The sequence below is a fragment of the Lissotriton helveticus genome, chromosome 4_1, assembly GCF_964261635.1.
Source record: "Lissotriton helveticus chromosome 4_1, aLisHel1.1, whole genome shotgun sequence".
Taxonomy (NCBI): domain Eukaryota; kingdom Metazoa; phylum Chordata; class Amphibia; order Caudata; family Salamandridae; genus Lissotriton; species Lissotriton helveticus.
Window position 1 is genome coordinate 1361231460 of NC_136063.1, and position 17305 is coordinate 1361248764.

General features: G+C 43.1%; 1 protein-coding gene across 1 annotated transcript in view; it reads left to right on the forward strand.

The window, feature by feature from the left end:
* LOC144829109 (pyrimidine-specific ribonucleoside hydrolase RihA-like) overlaps positions 1-16806 on the forward strand; it is a 585216-nt gene extending 568410 nt beyond the window's left edge. The window contains exons 5-6 of the mRNA XM_078687916.1: positions 425-561; positions 16046-16806. Coding sequence (XP_078544042.1) covers positions 425-561; positions 16046-16393 — 485 coding nt within the window. The 3' untranslated portion in view covers positions 16394-16806. The remainder of the gene's footprint in view (positions 1-424; positions 562-16045) is intronic.
* The last annotated feature ends 499 nt before the right edge of the window (positions 16807-17305 follow it).

Consider the following 17305-nt stretch of genomic DNA (forward strand, 5'->3'; position numbering starts at 1 on the left):
CTGGGCAGGAGCCTCAGGAAGAGTTCATGCATTATTGTTTTGCACTCTGTGTTCTAGTCTGGGTTGACTCCAGTGGGATCCTGTCTGCATTCCATCCACTTACCGCCTCCTCTGCAGGGCATAGAGAGCCTATGTTCCAGATATCACGGCAACAGTGGTGATTTTGGAAGGGAGTGGACAGGAGGAAGGCATGGAGTTCTGCTGATTCGAAGGAACGTCTCACACAAAACTGGTAAATGCATTCCCTTAGGTACTGAAACACCTACCATTTCTTCATAAAGGATAGAGCAAAAAACGTAAATGTGGTATAAAAACCTTGCAATTTGTGTAGGTGAAAAGTAGCTTAGTTGTTTAAAAAAAATATTCAACTCTGCTCTTAATTTTGTGATTTATAAAATGCAATATTTCCTTTGTATTTTTTTAGCAAGAGGCAACACAACTGTATGTGGAGAGTTCAACTTTGTGGCTGATCCAGAAGCAGCATACATGGTGCTGAGAGATTTCACTTGTCCTACATATATTGCAACATGGGAGCATTCATGCCGGAGCAAATTATCATGGGTAAGTACTGCCTAGTGTGGTCAATATCTGGCAGGGCAAGCTTCTCCTTTGCACTGCTAACCATCTGGTGAGTAGGCATCTTCTTGAGGAAGTGTAAAGGTCCTGGTTGTTCACGATAACATGGTGGGCCCAAACTAGCAAAGCCTAAGCCAACACAATATGGGAACTTGACGTTGACAAATGAATAAAAGATGCACAGTCGACTATTTTGGGCAATGGTCAAACTAAACAAATGTTTGAAGATAAACTGAAGTTTTAAAAAGAGTGCTTAGTCATGGTATAATCACTTAGCAGACAATAAGCCAAAATACATCTGAGCTAAATAGACATGGTAAACACAGCCCACAATGCCAACTGTTAGTGTATTGAGCAAGTGAGCAACTTCTTTCCCAAACCTTTCTTAGGAGAAGCAAACAGCCAAAATGGAATTCTTGCAAAAAGCGCAATTTCCACATTTTAGAATTGATCGACCTGAAGAGTATCACAACACCTTCGTTTCTCTAGAAGGAAGGCATTTTCTCTTTAACACAATCCCACGTGCTCTATTTCACAAAATAAATGTCTGCGTATTTTATAGCTTATCTGGACATTAAAAGATGTGCAAGCATATATACTACCTTTGTGAGGTTTTTTTACACATCCGTGTTCAAGTGCTCAACCTCTAAACACACCTGCCAACATCAATAAGTCTGCCTTTATGTGGTGAGTTTACCCAAAATCAAAAAGTGTCATTCTTTTTAATCATTTCTCAAAGAAGCACATTTACAACTGAATGCTGATCAAGGCCCGCTGTTTTCTATACTTTATCATCTGAAGAATCTATTTAAAATGGGTGTACTTGCGCTGTGCAAAACCGATATATGGGATTATTTACAAGCCCATTGCACCGTCGATGCGTCACTTTTATAGGCACACGGCAGCACAATGGGCTTGCCCATATATACAAGGCTATGTAAAGTCAACCTGCGTGACTTTTCATGGCCTTGTAAATATGTTTCCCATTCACGCATAACTCTGCATGATAGGGGTGTCAATGGATGTTGCTGTGGCTTCTCCCACGCAACATCCATGGAACTTGACGCATTTTGTAAACCTGGGAATGCATCCGTATCTCACCCCTCTCCAGGAGAGGCTTAAGAAAGCACAACAAGGAGAAATACTTGTATTTCTCCTCGTTTTCCCATCTCTTTATGTGTGCTGCATTCTGCAGGATCATATATACAGCACAAGGGAACCCAAAGGTGCTGTAAGCTAGGGACCTTGGGTAGTTACGTTTTAACAGAGACAGTGGTCCCTAAACAGAAAAGCAATGGAATCAAATAAATATAGACTAGATAGTTCTATATCTTATGTCCAGCCGGACAGTTTTAATTTCCAATGGATAGGGTACAGGTAAGGATCAGTGTGATACAAGTGGGACACCAGCCGATGCCCGACTAACACGCTCACGGGAAGACGAACAGGGGGATTTTAGGCAAGTTGTGGTGGTCTGAATATCATTAATCATACACAGACAGTACACATTATACACATATGCAAGCATGAAATCGCAAAGTAGTGATGCATTTAGTGTATTCAGGTCGACGTTTCGAACCCATTTATAATACAAGGTTCATCCTCAGGACAACAATGGATTACCTAATGGACGTTTATATATCTAAGACCCACACCGGAGGAATCCATATAAGCTCTGCATTTGCAAAATGCACAATGGCGACTTGCAATATCCAAGGCACAGTAGTTCCAAAGTTATGATGTCGGTGATGTGCGGGTATGAGATGGGCGCAGGTCCTCAATGGGGGTCCTTGCGAGTCGTGGCGGAACCTCACGATCATTCTGCAGGATGCATAGAAAGAGGGAAATGCCTTTCATGATTGTTTTTATGCAGGAAGGTGTCCCATCCTGCCCTAAACAGTGGTGTATGTTCTGGTACACGGCTGCTATTTGTGCGCCAGCGCTGGGGAGAAGGACAGGAATGCGCAATATCTTGCAGATACGGTGTATTCCTGCACTTTTATTTTTACGCATGGCAATGCAGCAGGAAGGCTTGCTTCGCGTCAAAATATTGGAAATGAGGCTCTATGTCCTTCCAAAATGTCTGTATTTAACATGCCTTCATCATTTACCTGCACTATTGTCAGTACATTTATAATGTGTGGCTTTTAAGAACGAACGTTAGTGCCCAGGAATATGTGTCTTTATTCAACCGGCATTGTATTTAGCGTAGTCCTATATTGTCACTGTTTTTATTTATTTTCACGTGTGGTCTGCACATGAGAACTGACTGAACTATGCATTTCATCAAACGTATGTGCTCTGATTGATAGCTGATGTGAAAATACTGACCCACTACTGCCAAATATGAGTTCACATAGTGTCGGAGCCTATTGAAAAAACCCGCCCACAGGGATGTGCCCCCAGAATATCGAGGTAGAAATCTCGATGGTACTGCATATCATGGACAAAATATTGAAAGGTACGTAAGTATAGATTTTCTATGCCTAACTCCACAAATGTGCTCATTGACAACAAATATATATATATATATTACCTACTGGCGGTCGCCAGTAGGTATATATAGTTAGGATTTTTTCTCTATGGGATTTTTGAAAATTCTATGTCTAATAACTTTGGCGTTTGTGGACGGAATTGGCTGAAATGTTCAGGAAAATTGCACATTTTGTTTCTGAGCAGCCCTTGAAAATTTGGGGGGGGGTTCGTCAAGGGGGGGGCCGAGAAAAAAGGGGGGTCCCAAAACGTGTTTTTAACATTGAGTTTTCCATAGGGCGGTTGGCCTCACTTTTAGCCCGAACGGCTGAATGGATTTGCACGAAACTTGGCAAAATTCTAGGGACTGGTAGCCCGATGTGCCTTTTGTAGGTCTCAATATATGTGCTCCAGTGGATTTTGAGAAATTAACGTTTAAAAAAAGATATATATCTGTAACAGCGGACCTGGCAGCGTCCCAGGACGCGTACTTTTCGCGCAACGGAGCTTTGTGAAGCGAAGCTGATTGGTTCTCCGGCGTCTGTCAACATTCCAAAAAGTCCGTAGCGGCCGCCATCTTGTCTCTCGGTAGGATCGAGAGACAAGAGGAGGTCAAAACAAAGGGGGAAATAACTATAAGGGGGCATAGTAGATCCTCGCTGACCCCCTAGGTTTGATGTGGAGGTTTTAAAAGGGCCCCGCGGGGCAAAAAAAAATAATAATAATAATCGAACGGCTGAATGGATTTGCACGAAACTTGGCAAAATATTAGGGACTGGTAGCCCGATGTGCCTTTGCTAGGTCTCAATATATGTGCTCCAGTGGATTTTGAGAAATTAACGTTCAAAAAAAGATATATATCTGTAACAGCGCTCCGCTTCGCGTAACGGAGGTTTGCGAAGCTGATTGGTCATTCTGTCACTGGGCTATAGTTGGGCTACATCTGGCTGATATTTGGGCTACATTTGTTTTTTTGTGTGTCTGGCGGCCATCTTTGGGCTACATTGGGCTACATTGGGCTTCATTGGGCTACATTGGGCTACATTTGGGCTCCAACATATATATAGGCCAATGTAGCCCAATATATATTTTTCAAAGTTAATTTTCGTAAAAACCACTGGAGCATGTATCTTGAGACATAGCAAAGGCACATCGGGCTACCAGTCCCTACAATTTTGCCAAGTTTCGTGGAAATCCATTCAGCCGTTCGAGCTAAAAGTGAGTCCAACCGCCCTATGGAAATGAAGGAAATGAATGGGTAATTTGTAATTAGCAAATAGCTAATCGCAAACTAGGAATGGTAAAGAATCGCTATTTATTCCTTAAAGTTCGCTATTTAGGAAATGCAAAAAACTTTGATGATACATATGGCGGTTCATCTCTAACAAGATAAGAAGCATAGGGATACATTTATGATGACTGGCGCATCACCAGGGATGTGTTAGTCATTCTGTGCCGCTGTTCCGTCACCTATGGTGTGCTGCATTTACAATGCGGCGCATCATGGGGCAAAAACAGCACAGATGCGTGATGTATCTGTGCCGTAAAGGTGGCGCATTGCTGGAGTTGTATCGCAAGTGTGATGAAGCTCCAGCAAGGGTCGGGGGTGCCCCTGTCGCAGGGTTTCTGTTCTCACACAGAACTGTGGACAGAGGATTGGAACCTCGGCGAATTAGGGTGTCCCAAAACTCACGTTAGTAATCAAAAACTCCTTAGCAAGCTAGGTACAGTGTCACATTGGATATAACAAACTCTCAATGTTTAGACAATCCAGAATATGAACTTATAGTACCTCAGGATACGTGGAACTCATGAACAGTCGGTCGTTATATATTTCTTAGAAACCAGAACATGGAGTTAAGAAGAACACATGTGTATTTGAAATGTTTATTTACTAATGCCGTCTTCTCAGGCGTAGTATCTTAGATAATACAAGTACAGATATTATCAGTAGCAAAATTACCAGCATAGTTACTAGTACATAAAAAGCGAATGGTGATAGTATGTTAACATGCTGTAAATGAATAAGAGTTAGCAACACTTATAAGCAGCCGCGGGCCGTGGAGGGAGTTACGGTGAGGCAGGGAGGCGGGGAGGGGGAGAAGCAGGGTGGAGAATACAAGTACACATATTATCAGTAGCAAAATTACCAGCATAGTTACTAGTACATAAAAAGCGAATGGTGACAGTATGTTAACATGCTGTAAATGAATAAGAGTTAGCAACACTTATAAGCAGCCGCGGGCCGTGGAGGGAGTTACGGTGGGGCAGGGAGGCGGGGAGGGGGAGGGGCAAGGTAGAGAGGGCTCCACCCTGCTTCTCCCCCTCCCCGCCTCCCTGCCTCACCGTAACTCCCTCCACGGCCCGCGGCTGCTTATATCTCACCCTCCCTAATACACATATTATATTATTTGCTAAGAAGGTCTCTTTGTGTTGGTTTAGGGCGTGCCCATACTTTAGTGTCTTAGATTTGAAGGAATCACATCAGCATACACCAGCTCTCTCTTCATGTGAACCGCATCAACTGTTGTGTATGTGTGTTCGGCAAAGCAATATAAAACCCGCCTCATGCCCAGAATTGGCAGAAGTTGCACTTATGTTATGAGTATGAAGTCGTGGAGATCAGACCTCATAACAATTCTGTATCGTGTTGTTCTTGAAACTTTAGCACTCGCTGTACAGATATAGTTTAACAAGCAAAGCAGATAGTAGAGCAATAACATATTATTCTCATGTAAACCACGATGAACTACTAGGTGGAAAGCTAAAGCAACAACTAAGTGTTGTGTGCAGAAGTTGCAAAAAAGGAAAAATGGCGTTTAAACCGGTAATGAGCCCATGCTAACTTAACACGGTGTAAAGATATCCAGGACCTAGATGACACCTCCCCATGATCCGGAAACGAACTGAATAAGATAATAGAAGTGCCATCTCATGAGAGCAGATTGCAAGTTTATATGTGGACGGTCCGCAAGGTAAAGCATTAAAAACTAGGAAAATTTAATGCTAAAGAAAAATAAAACAGCCAAGTACTTTATCGAGTCTTAAGCCAATAGGCAAGGTAAATAATAAAAACTTGACAAATAAGTCAATGAATTGTCAATGAAATGCTAGTACTCAGCATATCAAACATGAAAAAGGTCTATGACATAACTGTGTATGCAAAATAAGCTGCAACAGCCTCCAATAGGAAGTCACCGTCTTCATCCGAAAAGAGTTCAGCCATCCAATTTAAAAGCGGAAAAGAACATAAGTGCTCTCCCAGCACCGGATCCTCTATCACCATCAGAGGACAGCTCGGTGGGTTTTCAAGAAAGCTCTGTTCCAAGAAAGACTGTGCTGCCGCCAGTAAATTCCAGGGACCAAGTAGTCCATGCATCAATGCCACAGCCATAATCCTTTCGCCAGGACAAACCAACTCGTGAGTAATGATAGGAGTCATCAGCTGATTAAAGTCGACGTCAGGAGAAACCGGTCCGCAGAGACACAAATCAATGGCCCAATCGAAATCACAGGTCAGGCAGTGAAATACAGGCTGGACACAGGTGAAGTAGGAGAATCGAAAAGATAATCCATATGCCGTGCTTAATATCGCCAACGGCATTGTGCCATAATATTCTAGCATGCGATTGCGGAACAGTGTCAGCAGCTGCAGGGTGGGAGGTTGCATAGGAGGGACATCCATATTTAAAAATGTAAAAAAGCACAAGAGCGTCCGCTGGTAATGCAAGTAAAAATGCCAATCCACGAACCAGAGTGGAGAAAATAGAATGAAAGGAAGCAGGGATGACTCCAAAGATTTTCTCAAATGAAGTCACGAGACCACTGGTAACAACTTTAAAAAAGTGCGCCAGGGCCTTTGTGGAGGATGCGTTAAAGATAGTCGGAACCATCTTGCTGAAATTGAAAGGCAAATCTGAATTGAAAAGGGTCTGCACCTGTGTACGGGTGTTCGCTATGTGAAGCACGAAAGTTTCACGGGCCGAACTCAAGGCCACCTCTCTCTGAGACAAAAGAGCTCTTATTCTTGCCATGCCGTTGAAATCTGTCCCAAGGTTGGTATTTGTGGCCAGATTGAAAACTCCCTATGTTCATGTGTGGGAGGAAATAGAACATTTCTGCAGCAAATAACCCGTTCACTTACTGTTACGATAAAAGGAATACTTTTAATTAACTCAGAACAATCTTCATTATTGAGCATCAAATAACTACCATTTTCCAACAACTTGAACGTGGGGATGATAGCAGGAACTAGCGTGCCTTGCAACACGCAAGCCATATTTGGTCGGTGTTTGTTGCATGAACCGTGTAACTGTATGTGCCTACACATTAGTGAATGATCTGGCGTCTCAGTGCATTCCTCTCCATTCAGATAAACTTCTTGATCATCTTTGAAACATCTGTATGTGTATGGAAGCGACCAGACCTCATGAAGAAAAGCACTACCTAAAGGTTCATAACGACCTATTGGTATATATTTCATACAATTTGAAAACTTATATAAAGCAAAAGGCAGCGTTATTAAACCGTGGATAAGGCATGTTGCCAAAAAACCCGCAATCCTCTGCTGATGATGTCACTGAGCATGTCATGAATGATGTAATATGTGACATCATCAGCAGTGGATTACGGGTAATAGTATCTCTAGTTTACTCCCCTATAGCTGTCTTTCTTTTAACATAAGTGTCTGTTTCCTTCCCTTATACTTACTGTTTTTGGTTCGCTTCCGGTTCGCGTACCGGCGAGCGAACTGGGAAGCGAACTAAGAGAAATAGAGGTTGGCACAGTTCCAAATATTGTACCAATTTTTTAATAACGGGGAGGTAGTTCTGAAAAGAACTTTTTTTTTTATTGTTTTTGTTGTTTTATATTTTTTTTATTTTTCGGAACATTTTTTTACTTTTTTTGAATTTTTCTGAACAGTTTTATATTTTTTTGGGTTTTTCTTGGAGGGGGCAATGAAAACGATTCATTGTAAAGGGCTCAACAGGAGCAACAAAACAAAAAAAGAAGTATTTATTATTTTGGGCGTTTCGTACAAACTTGCATATGATAGTCAATAGCTCTGTTGATCAGAGTGATGCTTCTTTCTCCGTAGGAAATGAATCCATCGCAAAATACGCAGATGTGTTTTACTTCACCAAATTTCATTTGTATATTTGGCACCATCTCCCTGCCCTCTGGTCCCGTTACTTCCGGTACAACAGATCTTCTGGCCATAATAGGGAGATTATCTAGGTCGTTCCGAAACTGTGCAGCACTGTAGTTGTTAGGATGCCACCTAGTCATATGGCGATGCATTGTGTAGTTTCCGAAACTGTATTTTTTCTCGGTTCCTCTGGACAGTCTATCTTGACATATAAGGCAAGTTACGTATCTTGCATTTACTTTTTTCTGACCTTTGGGAATTTTAAAAAATTGCCAAATGAAGTTTTCTTTCCGGTGAGACGTCCTGGGCTGCTCAGGCAAAAACTGCCTCTCTTCGTGCTCGTCGTCCTGTTCCTCTTCTTCCTCTTCTTGTTGAATTATAACTTGAGCAGGTGGTCCACTCTTCCTTGGATGTGGTGGAGGTGGTGGGGAAGCACCAGCTGAAGCTACTAAAGAAGCCATTGCTCAGTGATCACAAAGGGTCTTTCTCTCACAATGATGAAAGTCAGAGTGAGGAAAGAAGGAGGGATTTTCATCATTTGGGAAAAACAAGAGTTCTCAACCAATCAAAAGTGTTCATTTTAGATTATATGACCTAGTCTTACATCATTAGGAAACCAAAAGTGAAATGAACCAATGAAAAGTGTTATTACCAAGTCACATGACTTGCTGTGTTTACGTTAAGCGCTTTGCAGGGCCTCCCGGTTTGCTTCCAGAAACCTGCGCTTTGCGACTCGCTTCGCGTACCAGTTCGCTAACGTAGCACGTCATATGACGTATCACGCGAGAACGTGAAACGTCATGCGGACGGGAGGCGTCACGATGTTTTCTAACGCGGCACTTGCGGTAAAGAAACGTTTACCGGCTCGCGGTCTATTTCGCGGCATCAAGGTCAGCTAACGGGAAGCTTCCCGATTCGCGAAGCGGGAACGAAGAAAAAAAAATATTTAAAAAATAAATTATTCATAAACATATAAAATATATTTTTGGATTTAAAGAAGAATACATTTTACAGCTACAGATATTAGCTGTTAAAAAACCAATGAAATTCACAGAAAAAACCATAGGTTATAGACCATATATAGTTAGGAATTAGCATTTACAAAACCTTGAAAATTCACTGAAAAAACCATAGGTTATAGACCATATATAGTTAGGAATTAGCATTTAGAAAACCTTATTTTACTCACACAAAACCATTGAAATTCCATATATAGTTAGTTGCACTAACTATATATCGCGCACCCGCAATCCACTGCTGATGATGTCACATATTACATCATTCATGACTTGGTCAGTGACATCACTGATGACATCACTGATGACATCTCAAATGACATCACTGATGACATCATCTAGTGTCTGTGTGTTTTTGTAAAGTTTAAATACGTTTTACATATTGAAGAATGAGTGGATGTATGGAAGACTGAGTGTGTGTGTGTGGCTGGCTGGGAGGTGTGTGACTCTGTGCATATCAATGTGTACTTGTATCAGTGATTGTATAAGAGAGTAAGTATGTGTTAGTATATGTGTGAAAAGTATGGTGTTCTGTGTTTAACTATAGATGAGGAAATCGAAGTGTGATTGATTCTTCACAGGACTGACTAGGTGTATGAGTGCATATGATAGTGTTCTAATAATAACTGACTGTATGTATGAGTAATTGTATGGGTGAATGAGTGAATGTGTGTGTAGACGTACGAATCAGTGAGTGCGTATGTAGTAACTGGTATTGGTGTGTCATGATGTCATCAGTGATGTCATTTGAGATGTCATCAGTGATGTCATTTCAGATGTCATTAGTGATGTCATCAGTGATGTCACTGAAGTATGGTGTTCTGTGTTTAACTGTATAGATGAAGAAATGGAAGTGTGATTGATTCTTTACAGGACTGACTTGGTGTGTGAGTAACTCCATGGATGAGTGGCAGTGTGTGACTGTCTGCATAGGTGTATGAGTGCATATGATAGTGTTGTAATAATGAGTGACTGTATGTATGAGTGATTGTATGGGTGAATGAGTGAATGTGTGTGTGTGTAGACGTAGGAATCAGTGAGTGCGTATGTAGTAACTGGTATTGGTGTGTCATGATGTCATCAGTGATGTCATTTGAGATGTCATCAGTGATGTCATCAGTGATGTCATTTGAGATGTCATCAGTGATGTCATCAGTGATGTCACTGACCATGTCATGAATGATGTAATATGTGACATCATCAGCAGTGGATTGCGGGTGCGCGATATATAGTTAGTGCAACTAACTATATATGGAATTTCAATGGTTTTGTGTGAGTAAAATAAGTTTTTCTAAATGCTAATTCCTAACTATATATGGTCTATAACCTATGGTTTTTTCAGTGAATTTTCAAGGTTTTGTAAATGCTAATTCCTAACTATATATGGTCTATAACCTATGGTTTTTTCTGTGAATATATATATATATATTTCATTGGTGGCTCAGCAATTCTGGCTGGCCCCTGACCCAATGGTTCTTCCACTGAGGACTCTTTCCCCCTCTCACCCCTCAATCTGGACTTCTGCACCCTCCACTAAAGAGTGGCACTGCCAGACACCGAATCGGATGGAGGACTGATTACAGACACTCCCAGCTCACCTAACAAGGGAGATCCACCTCGAAGAACAGGCCACAGGACAGACTAGGCTCCCTAACTAGTGTTCCCTCCAAGAACCAACCAGTACTGGAGACTGAGGTTGAGGTTCGGAATACGGCCCAGTCTCACACCTTCCCCTGCGAGACCGGATGTAAGGTCTTGCAACCTCCTCATTACAAGGTCACCAATTGGGCTACTCTGAACCACTTCCACCACTCTGGGTTGGACGACACCTGCACAATTCTTCTAGTATCCCTCCCCAATGCAAGTTCCCTATTAACCAAAGAACTTACACACTCCAACAGGTGTTGGCGCCTCTCCGGAAAACAATTACGGGGCATGTTCGGTCTGACAACTTTTTGAACAGCCCTTTAACACCATTTACCGTGCTAACCAATCACTCAAACGTCCAGTGCATCACAACACTCATTCACACTCCAGCCACAAGTCTGGTGAGACAGCATCTTACTGCCCCTGTATCTCAACCTGTTCCCCTCTTAACCCGGAACGAGGTACCATACTCTGGGAACTGGGAATGAGACTTCCTGCACTGAACTACATATTGCTGCAACCAATGGATCCCACCCTACTGGGAAAACCAGAAAACTAAAACTGCACTTAGGGCATAATCTACCCTCGCGAGTCAGTTACTCCATGCCAATTAAGTTACCACTGTAGGCCAACCCTAGAAAATAGCAGTCGGCACAAGGGCAGTCACTCCTCCAGATTCTCTGGTTTCTGTCCTTGGCAGGACCCAACTCCTAGTGCAACAAGAAAACAGATTTCAAAGGAATGATACTTAAACAAAATCAGAAACAATAATCCCAAACATGTTACTATCTAAATGCAGAGCTTGTAGTGCAACCCGTTGTCACTGTGGTATTGCGCAAACGCAAGTCCTATCCTCCCTGCTGACCACAAATGTTAGAAATGGGATTTCTGGTTGGCTAAGTATTACGCCAAAGCTAGGCAGAAACCACAACTCTAGTCAGGGCAAGGGAGTTACACACCAAAGATAACCCTCTCACCCCCTTGGTAGCTTGGCACGAGCAGTAAGGCTTATCCCGGAGGCAATGTGTAAAGCGTTTGCGCAACACACAGCAACAACATACTAGGCACACTACAAAAAACACTCTTCACAAGGTTATATCACACATAGCCTTTGTATTATCATAAAACACAATAGAATAGTAATCACACAATATACACCGTGCCACCTGGCACTGGGCAATATTTACAGGGGATGATATACACATGACAGGGCCACTTGGGCCACTGTCTGAACCATTACTTAGTAAAGATAGTAAATGTAGAACATATAATAGACGTTGAACACAACCAGTAATTATTGGCAAACACTGTACTTAGCATCATCCTGTAACACAAACCATATTATGCACAGTATCACATTTAGGCATGAAATACATTCTGCGCCAACCTCATAACCATAAAACCAGATTAGAAGCATAAATCAGGGTGCGTAGATCATAATATATACATCACATTTCCTAGCACCACATAAATCACATTAGGGCCTGGCGCCCTATAAACCTAACAGTCCCCCTGGACAACTGGCCTTCTCACAGGGGCTCAAATGCCCTGTGTCCAAAATGTCAGGGCGCGCTGCCAATGCAGCAGAATCCAAAGTGCGCCAGTGCTCTGGGGCAGAGGAGTTTATCTCACTCCTATCTCTCACAATACCCCCAAAGGAATGATGGCCTAAACGTTGCAGCTGCCCCCTACTTGCTGTGAATGAAAACAAGGCTTGGCACACGAAAAGGGTGTGGAACGGACTTAGTTTAAGGCCGGGGTCCCTGCGACCCGGTGGTGCACAATGTACCTGAGATTTAAAGGGGGACGGCACGCAGCCTCACAAGGAAGCTGCGGTATCCCAGGCAGACTCTCAGCGGCCACAGCTCCCAGCTGTAGCGGTCCGTGGCATGCACTCACAATATTCCTGGGACCGGGTTTAAAGGCAGGCACCCAGCGGCACACGCAGGTGATAACAAGATTCTCGAAGTGGTGACAAATGCGGGCACTCACCAGCGCAGCTCCTCAGCTGCTGCAGCCCACAATAGCGATAGCGATGATTCTCATAGGATGGCAAATACGGGCACTCAGCACCGCAGCTCCTCAGCTGCAGTGCCCCACAATAGCGATAACAATTACTTTGGAAGTACAAGCAAATGCGGGCACTCAGCGGGCACAGCTCCTCAGCTGCAGTGGCCCACAATAGTGATAACGATGACTTTGGTAGCACAGGCAAATGCGGGCACTCAACGGTCACAGCTCCTCAGCTGCAGCGGCCCACAATAGGGATGCGATGACTTTCAGCCAGTGTTCCCTGCAGTAGAACCTTAGGCTCTGGAATTCTCAACAGAGGCCTCACCTGCAAGGAGAATCCCCCTCAAACAGAAATCCGGACGGCTGATGGGTGAAGTCTAATGTCCCTGAGACTTTGGCAGGAGGCAAGCTTAAATCAGGCCCTTGGGTAGTTGCTTCAGCAAGAAGGATGACCGTTTCAGAGTCCTTTCCCTCTAGTTACATGGACAGAGGTTCGTCTTGACATCCAGAAGTAACACATGCAAAGTAAAAGGTCCCAAAAAGCCTTTAGAGAGGAAGGGACAATGCAGGGCCCAGGGAGGCAAGCCCTCATGGCAGCCCCCCTGGGCCCCAACAGCAGCACGCCCTGGCAGGATTCTTGCCCAAAAAATGAACAACCTCATGGGGTCACAGCCCCTATATTTATATCAACAAAAGTCTTTGTTCTCAAAAGTCACAAGTCACTGACCCCAGGCAGAACCAGTTTGGTGTCGTCCTGGAGCACTTTGTTTACAAGGCTGCATCCTGCCTTTCAGGAAGAGGGGATTTGCCATCAGACGCACAGTGGGAGGTGGAGCCATCCTTTACTTTGCCAGGCACAGCCCTGCTCAGATCAAAGGGTCACCCCTCCTCATACTCCAACTGCAGATCTCCCTATTCACTCCAGGTCATGCTCAGCCTGTACTGTCCCTCCAAAATCAGACCGCCAATACACATCAGGCAGGCAGACACATGGCACACAGAAATGCCAACTTCTAAAAGTGGCATTTCCCACATAGTCATAATAAATCTGCACACATCATTGCGCAGCACTTCTCCTCACAATTTCATACATACCAGACTTTACCATACTGCTCCTCTCATAACCGGAATTACCACTGACACACTCTGAGCAGGGAATCCCCCATGCATGCCTATGGGAGGGCAGGCCACTCTCACTAAATGTAACATAGAGCGCAAACACTTTACACTGAACCACAGTGCTAAAGTGCCCAAAGGCCTAAACGCACTAACACTACACAGAGAAAAAGGCTGGGAGAAATGCAAAAAAGTTTAGGGGTGAACCTGCAAAACAAGGCCAAGTGCAGCACAACCCCCTTCCAGCCAAAACACAGGGTTGACCAATCACTACCTTGATGGGCTTCCCTGCTTCGGGCGATAGAACACAGACGCCGGCCCGCACAGCAGGGACACCTTCTGGTTCTACACCACTCTGAACCCACGTGGTTCCCTCTGGGGAAAAAAAAGAGAGTCTCAGGCCCAACTAGGCTACCCCACAGGTACTCCCTAGTTGGCCAGGACCAGGCCCTAGGCCATCCAGATGTCATTGGTCCTTGTGTAAAGCATTTGCACAACATACTAGGCACACCGCAAAAGGAACTCTTCACAAGGTTATATCAAAAATAGCCTTTGTATTATCATAAAACACATTAGAACAATAATCACACAATATACACTGTGTCACCTGGTACTGGGCAATATTTTAAGGGGATTATATACACATGACATGAATGCTTTACACATTGCCTCCGGGATAAGCCTGACTGCTCGTGCCAAGCTACCGAGGGGGTAAGCAGGGGTTATATTTGGTGTGTAACTCCCGTGCCCTGACTAGAGTGGTGGTTTCTGCCTGGCTTTGCGCAAGACTTAGCCAACCAGAAATCCTATTTCTAACATTGGTGGTCAGCGGTGAGGATAGGACTTGCGTTTGCACAATACCACGGTGAAAACTTGGGCCACTGTATGAACCATCACTTAGTAAAAATAGTAAATGTAGAACCTGTAATAGACGTAGAACACAACCAGTAATTATTGGCTAACACTGTACTCAGCCTCATCCTGTAACACAAACCATATTATGCACATTTTCACATTTAGGCATGAAATACATTCTGCGCTAACCTCATAACCATACAACCACATTAGAGGCATAAATCAGGGTGCATAAATTATAATACATGCATCACATTTCCTAGCACCACATAAATCACATTAGGGCCTGGCGCCCTATAAACCTAACAGTCCCCCTGGAGAATTGGCCTTCTCCCAGGGGCTTAAATGCCCTGTGTCCAAAATGTCAGGGCGCGCTGCCAATGCAGCAGAATCCAAAGATCGCCAGTGCGCTGGGGCAGATGAGTGCATCTCACTCCTATCTCTCACAATGCCCCTAAAGGAATGATACCCTAAACGTTGCAGTTGCCCCCTACTTGCTGGGCAGCTGTGAATGAAAACACGGCTTGGCACATGAAAAGGGTGTGGAACGGACTTAGTTTGAGGCCGGGGTCCATGCGACCCGGTGGTGCACAATGTACCTGAGATTTAAAGGGGGATGGCACACAGCCTCACAAGGAAGCCGCGGTATCACAGGCGGACTCGCAGCGGCCACAGCTCCCAGCTGTAGTGGTCCGTGGCGTGCATTCACAATAATCCTGGGACGGAGCTTAAAGGCAGGCACCCAGCGGCACACGCATACAATATACCTGACACAGGAATAATATAGCGCAGAGGTTTACAAAGTGATGCATCTGCCTAAATGTGTCACTTTGTAAATATGGCGCAGTGTAGGGCATTGCAACGGCGGCATAAGGCCTTGTAAATAAGACCCTTTGTGTTCTTCAGTGTGCATTCAAGGATAACGACTGTCATTTAGGGGTTTACTGGGTGTGGAGGACATTGGTGTGGCTGCCTTTCCTTTGAGCTTGTACTTTATAAGGCTAACATGAACACTTTTAGTGGAGTTTGTGCTAACTCTATCCCTGCCACCCACTTCTGGTTCTGAAGTCTTTGCAGTTACCCAGGGTAGCACTTATTTTGAAAACTAACAGCAGAAACAAAAGTGAAAGAATAGAATTTGTGGTTGGCTATCGTCCCTCTATCTCTTGTTTCTGTAATGTTTTTTGTTGTTTGCTTGCAGGAATGGTATGATCAATGGGTGAACATGGGCACTGCAAAAGCTTCTTTCATTAAGAATATATATGCTGTCAGCATGAAGACGTCCAGGAGTGAAAAAGAGGTCAAAGAAATGGTGGATGGAGCTGGATTTGTGTCCTGCGATGCATATGCTATGGCAGCTGCCATAGATAAGAGCACAATGACATCGTCCATAGAAACTGTGGTAACAGTGGAGCTCAATGGTAAATTTACAAGAGGGATGATGGTGCTGGATCTGATCGACGAGCTTAAAAGACCTAACAAAGCTTTTGTCATGAACGGATGTGATCTGGAAAAATTTAAGGTTCTTATGGAAAATTCTGTCAAATAAACAATTCCCTACTGTGTTCACATGAAGACTTGTTCCTTTAGTGAAATGCAACTTTTCAGTTAAATTACCCTTACTTTAACTGTAGAAAATGTTTATACTGATATTAAAAATATTTTCTGTAAGAGTTATATTCTTTTATGACATGTTAAACAGTTTTTCCAATGCTTGAAATAATGCAAAGTCAAGTGATCTTTAGTTATAACAATGCTAATGTGAGATACATTTCAACGTTGGTTTTCCAATGGAATGCATGGTTCATAATAAATTCCAAGTAAACCTGAAGCAGGTGCTAAATATTTGTAATCATGTAAATATCTGGAAAAATACAGAAAAACATACAAGTTTTAAAATGTCATTTAAAGTATAACAGAAGATTACAATAGTATACAATAAAAAGCGTACTATAAAAAATATACGATGTGTAGTTACATTTGTGCAGAAATCACAATCTCGAAAGGATGCTAACTGCCATGATGAACTCAAACATATCACTTTTTCACAATAGCAAGTTTTCTAGAAGAAAACTTACAGAATCGGTTAAACATGAAATATACAATAAAAACAGCAAAAACTTTGAACCCTATTCCTGATGGCCCAGAGCAAGCAAAAATGTGAGTGTAACTCTACGTAGGTGAAAATAAACGGTCATAAGATACTTTTTACAGCACAATATTCAGCAAATTTAGCACAACAGTTACATGTTTTCAGGCAGATTTAATGGACACTAAATAACAAAAAATATACATTGACTGCACACTACAACTGGCTCTTCCCGGTACTTCACAAAACTTTGTTTACAGAATATCGTGTTACTGTATTATTATTGACAAAATATGAAGGACAAAAATATTTACAAGGTAAGAATATATTGTTAAGTTCATCACCTTCATGGAAAGTTTCGGGGTGATCTGT